At 40.3% G+C, this 16,475-nt stretch overlaps 1 protein-coding gene across 2 annotated transcripts; it reads right to left on the bottom strand.

Moving 5' to 3' along the window:
* Window positions 1-292: 292 nt before the first annotated feature.
* polr3e (polymerase (RNA) III (DNA directed) polypeptide E) lies at window positions 293-14,556 on the bottom strand. 2 transcript variants are annotated; one of them, XM_072667705.1, is made up of 21 exons: window positions 14,430-14,556; window positions 12,260-12,394; window positions 12,078-12,128; window positions 11,899-11,976; window positions 11,683-11,798; window positions 11,486-11,568; window positions 11,292-11,399; window positions 9,908-9,957; window positions 9,615-9,734; window positions 9,428-9,513; window positions 8,439-8,483; window positions 8,234-8,325; window positions 8,032-8,152; window positions 7,808-7,889; window positions 7,303-7,362; window positions 6,609-6,766; window positions 6,441-6,502; window positions 5,860-6,329; window positions 3,970-4,047; window positions 2,743-2,868; window positions 293-2,243 (listed from the first exon to the last, which is right to left on the bottom strand). In XM_072667705.1, exons 2-21 carry the CDS (start codon window positions 12,296-12,298, stop codon window positions 2,187-2,189), a joined length of 2,082 nt encoding a protein of 693 aa, XP_072523806.1. In that variant the 5' UTR covers window positions 12,299-12,394; window positions 14,430-14,556; the 3' UTR covers window positions 293-2,186. The 2 variants fall into 2 exon arrangements, with proteins under 2 accessions (XP_072523806.1, XP_072523807.1); XM_072667706.1 differs by having other exon boundaries at window positions 14,460-14,556.
* Window positions 14,557-16,475: the final 1,919 nt, after the last annotated feature.

The following is a 16,475-nucleotide window of genomic DNA, read 5'->3' as shown; positions in this document are numbered from 1 at the left end:
AGTCCTGTTAAACTGAACTTGTAAAAAACAAAAAAAGTGTACAGTAAAAATGACTGTACTGAGAATAGGATAGTATTTAAATAGCAGCTTTTAAAGTCTGCTGCTCCTGCTGAATTTTGTCTGTATGGCATTATGTATTGTAAAATAACATTTTAACCAGATCACCCAGCCCTACAAAATAAGTGATTTGTACTTCATATTTATTTCAGTAATTATATAGATCTGCGGTCAACAAGTCAAATTCAGAAAAGTATCCGTAAAGAAAGCTTAAACAAAACACTAGAAGCAATGCTGTCGTTGCAGTGTTTATTGAGCATGATATTCAAATGGGAAACTGCAGACTTCCACTTATCCCCTTCAAGTGCGAACATACAGTCAGGTGAAGTTCTGAATATATGGAATGCTTACATTGCTGAACCAGGTCCAAGAATCAAGACACCTTGAACATAAGCTGTCTTTACCTAGGAAGCAGGAGTGGGAGGGAGGAGCTATATGTGAAATTACAGTTAGTCCAGTCAAAACAAACAAAAAGAACTCCGTAATGGTAATATTTCCCCTGAATAATTTAGAGGCACTTTCTCTTGTTCTAAAAAGCACTTCAGAGTCACTCAGAATATTGCTTTCACCACTAATTCCAATCACACACTAGCCTGTTCAAAGCATTCATCCAGCACCTTTGTGAGCCAGGACAGCCTCAGGTCTACTTCATGGGACAGTGACAAACTCTCACGCTCGCGCACACACATACACACACACACACAAACACACACATACAGGGGGAAGAAACTAAATTTACTCAAACAATGACAGTCAGCGGGGCATGAACACTTCGCCAAACTAACAGTTTTAGCAGCAGAGGCATAGAAAGTGTTGGGAACTGATTTTACCCCCAAAGCAAGAACACACAGTTGGTGCTAAATGAAAGAAACACTGCTGTCCTGACTTTTGCTTAGTTGAGACTTAATTAGCTATGTGAGCATGCATCCCTGGTCAGTATATAACCCACTAGAGAACCCAGCATCCCAACCATCACACATTAAGGGACTACAGTCTCAAAGGCCACATAAGAATGGTGCATTTTCTTTGTAAGCATATACTCTAGAAAAATACAGGTGCTTCAAACGGTTCTTTGAGTGATGCCATAGGGGAACCAGTTTTGGTTCAATAAAGAATCATGTCAGTGTTTTTTAAAATAATAAAATAAAGTTTGTACATTTAAACACTCACATCTCTACTACAAACATGGTTCTTTGAGGAAATAAAAGAGGTTCATCTATGGCATCGCTCAAAGAACCATTTGAACCAGAGTATATGCTTTCTCTACCAGCTTTCTCCATCTTTTCTCTGCAATACACCAACAAAACATTCCATAATGGCACCACAGAGTTACTTAGCACTCCTTTATTTATTAAACTCATTTTATCTGCATATAGCCTCCATGTCCAGTCCACTGAGTACTTGGGCCATTTCTCAAAGAGCCAGCGCTTTGGTTCATCTGTTTTTCAGGTCAGGTGGATGTAAAAATGAAAGCACGATGTGCAAAGAAGTAAATGATAAACACATGAACTTGTGTTCTGTGCCCCCTTCTGAGCAGTACAGTATATTTATATTTTCAGACTGTATTAAAAAAAAACTGTTATTTATTTATTTATAAAGCAAGAAGGGGGGATCAAACCAATGATCACTTTCAGTCAATTATGCGCCAAGAAAGGCCAAAAAAAAGACATAAACCTTTCTCAAAGGCCACAAACAAGATAAAATTGCCAGCCGTTCATCTTTATTAGCAATGTCTAAACTTAACTTAAGAAAAACAAAAAAAAAAAAAACTCTTCTGTCTCTTTTTGTGTATATACATCTCCCTCTGATTTTTGTCTCCATTATTTCACTGAACACGTCCATAAGAAGAGGTGGATATCCAGCCCTTTTTTCTGAATTGTGTGGAAGCTTCCACAAGCTTTGATTTTGGCTACACTCGGCTAAGTGTCCAGAAAAAGTAAACAAAAGCAAACGTTCTGGAGCAGCAGATGGACTTCACAGTCCTCCAAACCTGGTCTTTAACGGCAGAGAGCAGTAATTGATTCTTGAGCCTGCTCCATCTCCCTATGCAGAGTTTACGCTCACTGAACATTTTTTTTTCTTCCTTTTCCTTTTGATTGACAGGATCTCTAAGATTCTTCCCCCCGCTGTCAGGACTGTAGCGTGCCTTTCAGGTACCACATTCCTCCTAAGCTGATGCAACACTCCTAGAACAGAAAATAAACAAATACTCTTTTAGGCATGACTAACAAACCCAAATACAGCTTCAGAAGCATGTTCTGCTATGAAACCCACCTTCTGAACAGAGATGCACAGATTTTCTTAGCCGAATTATTTTAACATATCACAGGCTGATTTAGATTTTGTGTGATTCCAAGACAAATGAGACTTTCGTCCATGTTGGAGGGACACTCAGAAATGGTAACAGCCACCTGTTGGCTGTGCTGAAGCCCAATGAAGATTTCTGAGGCATGCTGACGGGATTGCCCTGTTAAACGGTGCAGGTGGAGGACACAGTGATTGCAATGAAGGAGTGTGGGTATATTTGCACGCCGCTGGCACTCGTGTGGTGCAGAAGTGTAAATGTGACCGACACCAAATCATTTACATGAGACTGACCAGCAGGTCACCAGTTATAGCCGATCACTGGACAATTGCTTGATGCATCTCTACTTCTGAATGGTGTGTTTAATGAGCAACTGATACCTTAAGTAGCCTGTCCACATCAGACTTGGTGGCCGCATCACCGAGCTCCTGCGAGAGTCGGGTCTGGATGACGTTCCTTCGTACCCGGTAATTCTTCATGAAGATTTCAAACAAAATCTGGCGATGCTAGATGGGGAAGGGAAAGAAGAGCAGGGATTTCAGATAAGTTAGCGCTAGTTCAAAAAATGTGACCAGTTACAGAAACACATTCAGTCAGTCCCACATAAAACTAACATGCTCTTCTAAAAGCCAGAATCACAAGGTGGTTCTGAAAATAACCACATTCAGCTGACCAAGTAAGCCTCTGTCTGAGTTCAAGTAAGCAGCCAATCAGGTTGTGTCATCTTCTCCCTGCTAGGGCCATGAAAGTACTTTGAAGGCCAACACCAAGAGCATGAGGAGGAGCTTTTTTCTGCAGACTATTAAGGCCCTTAACCAAGACAATATCTTGATCTACTTACATGCACACATACACAGCCCAGTACAGTCTACAATTATAAATATTTCTTTATAACTATAAAAAAAAAAGAAACATCTCCTGCTCATTGCACAGCACTGAAATGTATACGCATTCTGTACACTATGTATTTTATACATCTAACCTAACCGCCTACCATATTCTCATCCTTCACCTGCATCGCACATTAAAACCGCATACTTCTGATTCTAAAACCTCAATTTCTACACATCATCATTATGGACAGGAATAGTAAGTTCAGTGGCAGGTTACGGTCACAGAGCTGCTTAACAGACAGGCTGAGGAGATCTTTTGTCCCTCTAACTATTAGGCTCTTCAATTCTCAGAGTATGGAATCAATGGACAGAGTGCAACAATAATGGTCTGGTTTCTTATTCTGCTAACTGGATGTACACTGTTTAGTTAGTCTTAATTTTATTATTTATTTATTGCATTAGTATGTGTACCTGCCTCTGTATCAGAGTCCTGTCTATATCTGTTCCTATATTGTGTTATGCTGCTGGATGCTACATTTCCTTCGGGATCGATGAAGTATCTATCCTTCCATCTATCCATCTGTCTATCTGATGTGAAACTACAGAAAGATACTGATGGTTTGGATTATTTTCCATGACCATATGGCTACTATTTATGATGCGCGTAACAGCTTTCTGCTTTCTTTTCCTATATATATATATATATATACATATATAGGAAAAAAAAGAAGGCAGAAAGCTGTTACGAGCATCTGTTTTGATGAAGTCCATTACCTTATCAAAGGTTTCACCACTCTCCCACAAGCCAAAGACTTTCTGTTCATCAGCAGTAGCGTTGGTCTGAGGAGGAAACTGCATATTGGAAGTAACAAACATTAGTCAGTCAGTTACATCACACACAGCTTCACTGTGAGGGATCCCTACCATTTACTGAGGTCAGAGATGGCTCAATGGCACTTTTTCCTTTTCTGGTAGACAACTTGAGCATTGACTGATTATGAAATACTTTAGAATAATAAACAAAAAACAATTTAGATTTAATATTTAAACTTACGCTTACAGTATTATCATTATCATTGTCATTATCATTTCAATAGAAGAACATTTAAAAGTGAGCCATTATGCTCAAACTCTTCTAACACACTACAATACATAGGAAGAGTCACACTGTCGACAAACATATGGACACACACACTCACACACACAGTTTTGTTACAGGATTGGATTAGTTTTTATCCTGCTATTAGTCGGATACTGATTCCATCAATAGCAATATGCCATATCTAATGGAGATGCACGATTGATGAACTGTTATCTAGTTGATACTAGTACTGAAAGCACATTAATATAGTTATCATTAATGGCAGTACAGGGGAAACTGTAATTTTACACCTTTAACTAGTTTTGAATATTATAATAGCAACAGTTCTCAAAAATATTTCAAACATTTTATCTAAATAGTTTAAGTTTCTGAAGACCTTTTTTTTAAAAGAAAGACTTTTATAAGAGGACTATCAAAGATTTAATAAAAGCAAAAATCAACACAAACAAAGAGGAGAGAGAAAAAAGCCCAACAAAAAACAAACAAAAAAACCCAACACACTCAGACAGCTTGTATTTAAAAACACACTGCTGGACGTGTCTCCCGGACACTCCCTGGCATTAGGCTCGTCTTAACAATAATGAGCTTTGTCTCCATTAATAGCGATTACATAACACAGTCAACCTGCCCTGCCCTGTATCCCCTAAATCCAGAATTAAGGATTACGCCTTAAACCCAAACAAAACTGGATTGGACTACACATTAGAGTTCAACACCTGAACAGGACTGCAGCTACAGTTAATATAGTTCGAGCTATAGATTAGCCCTTGCTTGTAAATGTATGTATTTGTATATAGAATGTAACTGTTCTCTTCATCAACAGACATCAATGGGCTTTTACCCCACAGTGCGTTTTAGCCTACCGATTTCTTTTATTGTCCCGTTCCTGAGCTTTGTCTTAGATACCCTTTCTTGTGCAAGTTTGTGTTTATGTGGCCACGATGATCTCTAAGTATAATTCCCCATTTTCTCAAAGAAACAATAAATGACAAGTCATTTTACCTTAAAATATCAGCTTCAGGGTAATTTTGTAGCTACAATAACATTGGGGAGAATGGCGTCTGTTATTGGCACTCCAGGCCAAAGCGCTGCTAACGTACTATGGAACATACTTTCGTGGAGCTGCACGAGACATGAACCCAGCGTCAGGTTTGTTTGTCTAAAAGTCGGCACAGCTCTTTCACATGCATTTGTTGAAATGTGGGCAGCTGTCCATGAGGGGACGCTCAAATGATGATTTGTATTTATGGCAGCGCAAGTGAAATACACTCCCCAAATAATACAAATTCTCAAATTATGCTGTTTATGCCACTTATTGCAACAGTATGTAGCAAGTAGCACCTTAAAATAAGGTGACCAAGTAGGGCTGCAACAAATACCTATTAGCCATTGAAACGAATAATCGAAACAAATTAGAAAAAATCTGGTATTACAAAAATAAATAAATAAATAAATCTATATCCTAGAACCAGTGCATGCTGTCCTGAAAATGGTTAATTCGCCATTCCGAACCTTAATGCTCATCTATGGTATACAGTACATAAGGGCCTTTGTGTACTTACAGGCACAAGGATCTGCTTGCAGTGGCTGTGGAGGATGGTGTCCTGAAGCATGCGGTCTGTAACATGGCCAAACACACAGTGGCCTGTGGGCAGGCTGGCCAGGTGCAGGTTGAACAGGCGTTTGACCTCACTGAGACACAGCACATAGTGCTTTCGGAAAGTGTTCCGTACAAAGTCTTGGAGCTCTGAGGTAGAGGCCGGCCCAGCCCCGTGGTCATTATGGGGGTCCGTGTCAGGAGAGTCTGTGGAAGGATAACCGTTTAACGAACCATTTTGAAGAGCACCAGATGTGTCCATGGACTCCTCAGAATCGCTCATAGGCTCTTCTTTAATTCGCACTGTTGCGTCAGAAGACACAGCGGACGCTTTTAGTCTTCGGGCATCCAAGTCCTTCTGCAGAGACGCATGGTGCTCCCGAGCATTCTCTCGAGCCGCCTTGAGACGCTGTTCGCCACTAATATGCAGTGGCTCTGAAAACACAAAGATATCTGATTTGTAAGAAGAAAAACTAAATCTAGCTGGCATTTAAAGAGCAAATCTAGTTTATAAGCTCTATATAATAATTAGAGAATTAGAAATACCTGGCGGAGTGTCCTTTTTCTGCAGGAAATCCTCCTTCGAGAAGTTGAAAACTTTCTCTAGCCTGCAGTTAAATAATTAAAACCAATTAATTACAGGAACAAAAACAGACAGTCTTTGCAATAAGCAAGCACCATTTCATGAAAAAGAAATTCAAATTTGCAGTTTACTTGTTCTGGATGCCCATCCAGAGCATGTGCTGTCTCTGAGCCACATCAGGGTGCTTCTTGACAAAGTCTTGATCAGTAGGCAACAGAAAGTCCCAGCCTCTGTTCGCTCTGGGAATGGCCATCTGTTCCAAAAAGTCCTTCACATCCTCAGGAGGCAGCTGAGTGTGCACACAGGAGAATTTAATCAACAGAATAACACAGTGATGTCAAGTTAACATGATAATTACGAAAACAAGGTCATACACAGTCATTGATGCAAAGCACTAACAGTTATAGGAGCACAAATAGTGCTCCCTTGTGAAAAATATACAGCCTGCTAAATGTGAGTGAGTGATGGTTTGAGCGAGTGATTGTGTGTGCAACCAAATGAGCAGGTTCATGAGCTTCACATCTACAAACCTCTCTCTGCCTCTCTATCCCATTCATGCAGATTTTCCTCATTTGATTGAGAACAACCCATACAAACTCACACACGTTCAGAATTACCCTCCTTAAGGTTACTGGGTAATACACTACTAGTTTCAGATATCAAGAATTTAAGACAAAACATTAAACTTTCTAAGCAAATGCATGCAATCTACACAGAATGAATAACAGCACTCTTAATTTCGATACCTAGCAACATATGGACTACACAGTATAAATAGAACCAACTCTTGTTCCAGTAGAGTTATAAACCGCTCCAGGTGATTACCTTTATGACAGCAGCAACTTCTTTTCTCATCAGAGAGCGTTCATGTGTAAATCTCCACATCTAAATTGACCAAGACAAAATGCAAAACAACTGAATTAGAGGCCAGTAGTTTTTTAGGTTCCATTTCCACATGCAGAAGTTTTGTTTCCATAAACAAAGGCTACATTCACACTGCATGTAAAAGTGGGCCAAATCCAAGGTAGTGCTGAAATCTTCCCCTTCCCCAATAATCAGTTAGTTGGTCCATTATGAAGGCAATTCATTAGAAAATAAAAGGTGGTATTATTATTTGGTTGATAATTGACTATTCTGAATTAAAAACAGAGAACCCATTTTTATTTGACTTAAAGGTTTTCACCTGATCAGACTGCTACTTTTAATATGAATCAGATTTAAGCACCGCATCTGAAATCAGAACTGATTTTATGCATTTCTGCTGTTTATGAAGGTGTGCCGCATGTACCTACAGCGTGACCTCAGGACAGGTTTCACTTTAACTACTTACCACAAAGTCCCGACCTCTACAGAGAACTTCTGCAGGTACTCCACTATGTGGACTGCAGGTAGACTTGGGATACAGAACATCGCTGTAATTAAAAAAATATATATGTATTTATTAATCCATTCACCCCAAACCACTGTAGGATGTGTGCATATGTACTGTCATACTACTGATTACATAACCGAACATTAACACAGGAAGAGCCAGAGACAACTTATTAATCTCACCTCTTAACAACCCAGTTCCCCTGGACAAGCAGCGCCACCTGTTGTATGCAGCGTAGTACTGCTGTGGAGTCTGTGCCCGATGCAAGCAGTCCCATTAGGTTGGCAAATGGCATGACTTTAACTAAAAAGGGAGAGGGGGTGCATTAATATCTGGATATAGATCACATTAATTATAATGAGTTAGCGTGTTAAGTGAATTTACCATTCTTCATCAAAGTCTTGACTTGATCCCCAAGGGGCAGGGTGCGTAGTTGGGCCATAGACAACACATTGCTGGGGCCCACTGGCTTGACTCTGAAAATGGCAATAAAGACACAGATAATGAACATTTATAATAGTGATATGACTCATCTCCAAATATCAACATCCTCAAGAAAAGCAGACAGAAGAAAACACATTCTACTTACATCTTTTCTTCTGTTAGTGGCGGCATGAGCATGGCAAGGTACTCACTAGAGAAACGAAAGGGAGAACACTGCATTACAGTCAACAAAATAAATTACAGATTCCCCCGAACTCAAGCTGAATTTTACTCTTTGAAAGAAACTCACTGGAAATCTAGCATAAATCCCAGACAACTATGGTTCAAAGAGAACTAAAAACAAAAAAAATAAATGATAAATTACAAAACCTTATGGACTGAATTTGGATGAATTTAGATTTGAATAATAAAATATTGATTACGTAGCCAAGGGTTGATGAGTGTGTTTTTTGGGCCATTATCTATTAACTTATCTCAGAAGACAATGAGACCGATATCCAATATGTTGGTCTGATACCCACTGGCCATATATTTCATCGCTGTCTAATGAAAAACATGTATCTCCAAAATAGTGACTTTCCAGAAGGCAAAAATGCCCTTAACTTAATTAGACGTCAATGAAAAAGAGTTGTTTCCAAGTAATTCCAAGAATTTCTATAGGGTTCAAACCATGCAGCAGCAATTTGAAGTTTATACTGTGCATAAATTAAACAGATATAATGATTAATGATATACTAAATGTAAACCTTTTTACATTAAATAAAAATTGATGCATCAAGCTTAAAAACCATTTTACTTGAAATAAATAATATTCAACAACAACATTTGTCAATGCAGCAGCATAACAGCATCATAATTGCTGGGTCTTCATTGCCCTATGTCTTTTATCTTGCTAACATAACGTTGCACCATACATTATCCACCATTCCCATTTGCCCATTTTCTATTTCTCTGCTTACTTTATTGGCTGTGTGCGAGTGGAAGAGCTTAAACTAACATTACATCCTGTTGCTACAGCCTGTAAATTAGTTTATATCATTTGTCACTGATTACCTTAACTATATATTTTTCCAGTAATTAAATAATTCCAATCTCTAACCATTTTAATACATCATAATTTCTTTATGTACTCACCACGGGGATTTTATCAACTCTGTGTTCTCTGTAGTATCCATGGCCTGGCAGTAAAGATACTGGCGCTCATGTTCAGATCGCCCATCCTACAGACAGGACAACCATAATGAGACATGACGCTAAACTAACGAAGCAAACTACATACATCAAATATGCACTGGCCTTTCATTGTTCAAATTACACCTACTTTTAAGCCATGGTAGTGTAAATGGACCCAGGGCTCTTCAGCTTGTTTCTTTTGCAGAAACTCGTAAGACTGGATTCTCCGTTGACGAGCCTGCTCTGACTCTGGTCTGGCGAACCTTACCTAGTAGGCGGACAAAAAAGGCAGTGATCATTATATCACATATTACAGAAAACTATTTCCACGAGGTGATTTCAATAAGATTACAGAAGACTAAATATTTACTTCAGGCTTCACTTCATTAGGAGGTTTGATCTGTGTGACTGCACCACATTACATTTGGTTTAAAGACTTACAGTGATCTGCTTGATGTCCTCCTCCGCCTCATCTTGAGAAGAGTCCCCGGCTGTGACAGGACATATTTGTAAGTTTAAAATGCAAAACATCACACAAATGTCAAACAGAACAAAGAGAGCTTCATACACACTTATTCACATCATGTCAACTTAAGATTTTAATAGTATGATAATCATTTAAAAAATATACTAGATTTTTGACAGCATCTAACTATCATCATCAGTTACAACAATCCTTACAAGAATGAAAAGAGAAGTTCTCCTTTTTCCCGCCCAGTACATCCTTAGTTTAGTGAATCAGAACAGGGGCAGATCCAGGTAGGTTTCAATGGATAGGAGTATCAGTCATCTTAATATGGATTCAGTTCCGATTCTTTGTCTTAACCATGGTTCTTAGAGCGCCATCTGGCCTTCTCAAGGCACAATCAACGGACACTACCGGCAATTCACCCAGCAGCACTGGAGAGCCTTCTCAGAAGGTAAGTAAGAGAGTCTACATTGTGAAACTATTTTACAGCAGGACATAAAAACCAATCACTCGGAGACGTCCTGTTTTACCAACGGGAGAACTGTGCGCTATTCTTTGTTTTACACCAGCACTAAACAGTTCAGAACTGGGTGGACTGTTCAGAAACATAAATCACAGCACATTCACCCACTGTAAAGCAGTTAATTCACACCATTTGTCGACAAACAACAACAAAAGTGTGTACCACTACACACTAACATGAGTGATGTGACTGCAGTGTTTTAAAAAGAATTGAGAGCTGATTGGTCAGACTGGATTATAAGATATTAAACATGCTACAAAAGGCATTTTAAGAATCTCTATTAAACTAAATCAATCAGTCCAGAACGTCTTAAAGAAACTGTTGGTGTAAATAAAGGGATGTTACTTCAGTATTAATCATCAGCTCATCTTACCTAAACTGTGTGACTGGATTATTTATACAAACACAAAGATGCTACTTATGTTACTCAGCATTAGACAATTTCATCATTAGATAAATTTAGTGGAACTATTTTAGGAAATAGTGAGAAATGAATCACAAAATGTTCTACAGAATCATCAATACAGTGGCAATTTACTGTAGGTCAACTGGAACCAGAAAACAGATGTAGTCTGAAGCCCAGACATTTAAAATAAATAAATAAATAAAAAATCGAATAAATAAATAATTTATGTTTCTTTGCGAACTGAATACCTGTCCACAACAACTACCCCACATTTTTTTCTGGGGTATTCTCAGTTCGGCTGCACTGTTTCCCCTCCCCCCAATGCTAGCATTAAGCAAATGTACAGGTTACGAGTGTACTGTGAAACTGGTATACTGCTTCCACACCCACACCGGACTGCCATTGTCACAGGAGACCACCGACTTACCCTCATTGGCTGCTTCCCTCTCTCTGTGTTTACTGTCAGCTTTATCCAGATATGAAAAGCTGGGCCTCATCTGCAGAATGCCCTGTAATGGTGTGAGGTGAAGCTCCCCTGCCAGCAAAATTAGTCAATCAGTCAGACAGGCTTTACACAACTCAGCACTCTACAATTTCTACAGAGTGAATGCAGATAATTACCTTTACGAAACACTGCCGCAGCATAGCGAGCTGTATTTGTAGTTGCCTGAATGGAGGAGAACATCTGCTTATCCATCATTTTTCTATGAGAGAAAGTAAAAGAAAAAACATGTACCACATTTAGAACCAAAGCTCCTTCCCAGACATGGACATATGCATAATTTGCAAAGACAAATGATTACTGATCATTTACATACGTGGAATAAGTATTGGACTCTTCCATTGATGTGCCGTCCACGTTGAGAGCAATCTGCTCGCCTTTACTGCGGCAATAGTTGGGACTCATGGTTTCAATAGCCACCTCAAGTTCAACCTAAGCATTGCATGATCTGATTAATATCCAATATATAAACCGTGTACAAGAAACATTAAAATACACTTAAAAATCTCTTCAATACTAAAAGAAATCTCACCTTTTGCTGCTTGGGTTTAATTTTGGCAGATAAATGAGTGATATCATCGTAGTTCATAGTGGCAGGGCGCACAGGATACTGTAAGAGGAGATATTTCTTCACTCAACTACAACAAGCTCACGCCTCAAAACCAAATAATCATCTGAACGTTTGACTCAGAAGTAATGTGGCATTCTTACCTGGAACAAATACAGCTTGTCTGCAAGGCTTTTGGCAAGATAAACATCAATCTTTAAAAAAATATAAGAAGAAAGGAAATACAATCATCAGGTCTCTGTGTTCGCAACCAGTTTAAGCATGGCAATGCATTTTCCCCCAGCTTTCTCTGGACAAAGACAAACACTGAGGGTCACACATGTACCTCTTGTATAATCGGGTCATCCTCCTCTCCGCTGGCCATTGTGAAAGGACGAGGAGAAAACTCTGCCTCAGGCTTATGAACGCCAAACCAGGGATTACAGAACTGCTGAGATGGTCACAGCATACCACGCAAAACCTATACACAAAATGTAGGGGAATAAAAAGACATTCAGATCACTAAATGTCAGTGGCATTAGTGTTTTAATTGATTAATTACATAATTACATTTAAACAGCCATTTATTCCAGCTTGATATTTAGAAATGCTTTAATTCAGATTTTAGGTAGCAGCAATGCAGCACTGCAAATGTAGCCATTATATTAACTATATAACTATTAATAATGCCCAGTTTTATTTGTAATGTTCACAATACTAAAATAGTGATTCATTTGAGTGGAAGTTGTGTTTGGGGACCATTTTCCCTATAATAATAATAATTATAATAATTAGGCTGATACCTTTGCAAAACTACTGTAAAGCACCTCCGGCTTCAGGCAACCTATTTATAACCATTTTATGTAATACTCTTGCAATTTAAGAGGTAAATGCATCTAATAACCACAACATCTGGTACATATAACAACATCTGTAAACAAATTTGATGCAGCAAGGTCCACTTAACAATAATTGTATTATTTTTACTAGTATTGCACCAATACCAGTACTGTATCAGTATTACACATACTATTCATGGTACTTTGAATTAGAAAGCACCGATATCATGAAGCTTACTGACTCCATACTTTATTTTTTATTATAATTTTTTTATTTGTTACATAGAACATTTTTGCTTGCATACTTTGTTAAGAAACCAAACCTTTAAACAACCAGTAAGCACCAGTCATAAATAGTTATTAATACCATTAAAGAGACAAGATAATGCGTCCCTGCTTCCACGTCTTTCTGCGTTGTGGCGATTTCAGTTTTTTCATAGCTCTGAAACTTTTCAGATGTGCAGTTACTCAACCAGTAAATGCTGTTCTTTCAAGCATAATGTATCTTATTGGGGATCAGATTTTTAAAAAGTACAACCTACAAAAAGTGGAACACTTTATAGCCATCTATCCAGCACTGCTCCCAGCAGAGCGCATACACACACACACACACACATGTTCAGGGGATAGAGGTCCCTCAATTCAAAAACACAATGTGCAATTAAGGGTCAATTTTCAATTATCTGTAAATAATATTGAGGTTTTTTTTGTTTGTTTTTTTTACATCTATTATTTATATATTGGTAATTTATCTACGTTTTGCTTTGGCTGCTGTGTCACTGTGAATTTCCCCACTGTGGGACTAATAAAGGATTATCTTATCGCAATCTCATCTTATTTAAGTCAGAGTTTGCATCAGTAGACACTTGAAAATCTTGTATCTACACTAGAAATGGAAAAGTGGCATCAGTGCATCCCTCATTTTTACATTATTTTACATCAGGCTAATCTAAACGACTAACAAAACGAAGGTAAAATCGGCCACCTGAAGAAAACTGGTTCTCTAGACAACAGCTAACTTCACAAAGAGCAGATTCTCTTCCAAAAGGCAAGTCAGAGAGCTAAACCACTAGCACCATGCTGTTTCACTGCCAAATCCCTTGCAGACAGCCAACACAACTGACAGGAGAACAAACCGCTACTCTGAGCTTTCTGATTCCCTTCAGGAGAGTAGAGGTTAACTCACAGATAGCGTGACTAGCACAAGTGCTAACATTAGGGTCTGTGGACTGCATTTTCCTGAGGAGTCACAGTGATCATGCTGGGTTTGCAGACACCTGCATATGATACACAGTAAACAGCACTTTCTAATCATCATGGTCAGCCAGCAGGTTTCACGCTGGTCTCCACGTTGAGCCGCGCACTCCTTCACTCCTACATCTGTCACTCGTGTACAGGAGCTACCAATAAAGGGTAGAGGGGATTTGAAACGTCTCAATGTCAAACTAAACTTCGAGAATAACCAGGATATCTCTGTTAATTATCACCACAGTGCAGGTATATCGTGAATGAACCCACGAAACGCTGTAACGTCTTCAACATTTCCAGTTAGCTACCTAAGTTTAGCTAGCGAGCTAACGCTGTAGCTCAGCACGCATAACACAACAATCACGTTTCCAGGCCTCGGTTTGAGAACTAATTTAAGACATTTCTAACAGTCAGAGAATAAAACCTAACCTGCAATTTACAAGACGGACTGAACTCTACCCTGTCGAAGCAGATGAACCTTCCCCAGTTTGGGAGTTGAGGAGAGTTGGGGGAATTTGTCAGGATCTCCGCTCTGCTTCCATGTTGCTGCTTCCAGGGCTTCCTACAGACAGACACGTGGGGAGGAGCTGGGTGCTTTGTCTCTTCCCATGATGCAATGCACCGTAAGGCCGGCGTCGTGAGTACTTGCTCACACCGAGTGGAGTCGCTCCCTGCCAGCTGAATAGTTTCAGCCACATGTCCAGAAGCATGGGTGAAAAAAAAATGATAACCAATAAAGCAACACTAGAGAAACTACAAAATGAATGTAGGACCAGGGACCGTTTACTGTGTATGCAGGTGTCTGCAAACCCAGCGTGATCACTTTGACTCCTCAGTAAAGTCCAGTCTACAGATCCTAATGTTAGCACCTGTGCTCATATCTGTGAATTAAAATCTCCATTTTTGTAGGGAACATGCTCAGAAAGCTCGAGAGTGTAATTGTGTTCTGCTGTCAGTTGTGTTGACTGCAAATTATGTGGCTGGCACACCTCTGGTACATCTTCAAGCAGCAGCACACAATGTGCACATCCTAAAGCGGCTGGCACACCAACCAGCTCATCTTAAAGCAGCTGGCACACCAACCAGCTCATCTTAAAGCAGCTGGCACACCAACCGGCTCATCTTAAAGCAGCTGGCACACCAACCAGCACATCTTAAAGCGGCTGGCACACCAACCAGCTCATCTTAAAGCGGCTGGCACACCAATTAATTCATCTTAAAGCAGCTGACACACCAACCAGCTCATCTTAAACCGGCTGGCACACCAACCAGCACATCTTAAAGCGGCTGGCACACCAACCAGCTCATCTTAAAGCGGCTGGCACACCAATTAATTCATCTTAAAGCAGCTGACACACCAACCAGCTCATCTTAAACCGGCTGGCACACCAACCAGCACATCTTAAAGCGGCTGGCACACCAACCAGCACATCTTAAAGCGGCTGGCACACCAACCAGCTCATCTTAAAGCGGCTGGCACACCAACCAGCTCATCTTAAAGCGGATGGCAGACCAATTAATTCATCTTAAAGCAGCTGGCACACCAACCAGCTCATCTTAAAGCAGCTGACACACCAACCAGCACATCTTAAAGCAGCTGGCACACCAACCAGCACATCTTAAAGCAGCTGGCACACCAACCAGCTCATCTTAAAGCAGCTGGCACACCAGCCAGCTCATCTTAAAGCAGCTGGCACACCAACCAGCTCATCTTAAAGCAGCTGGCACACCAACCAGCACATCTTAAAGCGGCTGGCACACCAACCAGCTCATCTTAAAGCAGCTGGCACACCAACCAGCTCATCTTAAAGCGGCTGGCACACCAACCAGCTCATCTTAAACCGGCTGGCACACCAACCAGCTCATCTTAAAGCAGCTGGCACACCAACCAGCTCATCTTAAAGCAGCTGGCACACCAACCAGCTCATCTTAAAGCAGCTGGCACACCAACCAGCACATCTTAAAGCAGCTGGCACACCAACCAGCTCATCTTAAAGCAGCTGGCACACCAACCAGCTCATCTTAAAGCAGCTGGCACACCAACCAGCTCATCTTAAAGCAGCTGGCACACCAACCAGCACATCTTAAAGCGGCTGGCACACCAACCAGCTCATCTTAAAGCAGCTGGCACACCAACCAGCTCATCTTAAAGCGGCTGGCACACCAACCAGCTCATCTTAAACCGGCTGGCACACCAACCAGCTCATCTTAAAGCAGCTGGCACACCAACCAGCTCATCTTAAAGCAGCTGGCACACCAACCAGCTCATCTTAAAGCAGCTGGCACACCAACCAGCACATCTTAAAGCAGCTGGCACACCAACCAGCTCATCTTAAAGCAGCTGGCACACCAACCAGCTCATCTTAAAGCAGCTGGCACACCAACCAGCTCATCTTAAAGCAGCTGGCACACCAACCAGCACATCTTAAAGCAGCTGGCACACCAACCAGCTCATCTTAAAGCAGCTGGCACACC

Source organism: Salminus brasiliensis, chromosome 22 (genome assembly GCF_030463535.1).
Source record: "Salminus brasiliensis chromosome 22, fSalBra1.hap2, whole genome shotgun sequence".
NCBI classification, from domain to species: Eukaryota; Metazoa; Chordata; class Actinopteri; order Characiformes; family Bryconidae; genus Salminus; species Salminus brasiliensis.
Note: the sequence above shows the minus strand (reverse complement) of the source record. Positions and strands in the feature narration are given on the sequence as shown.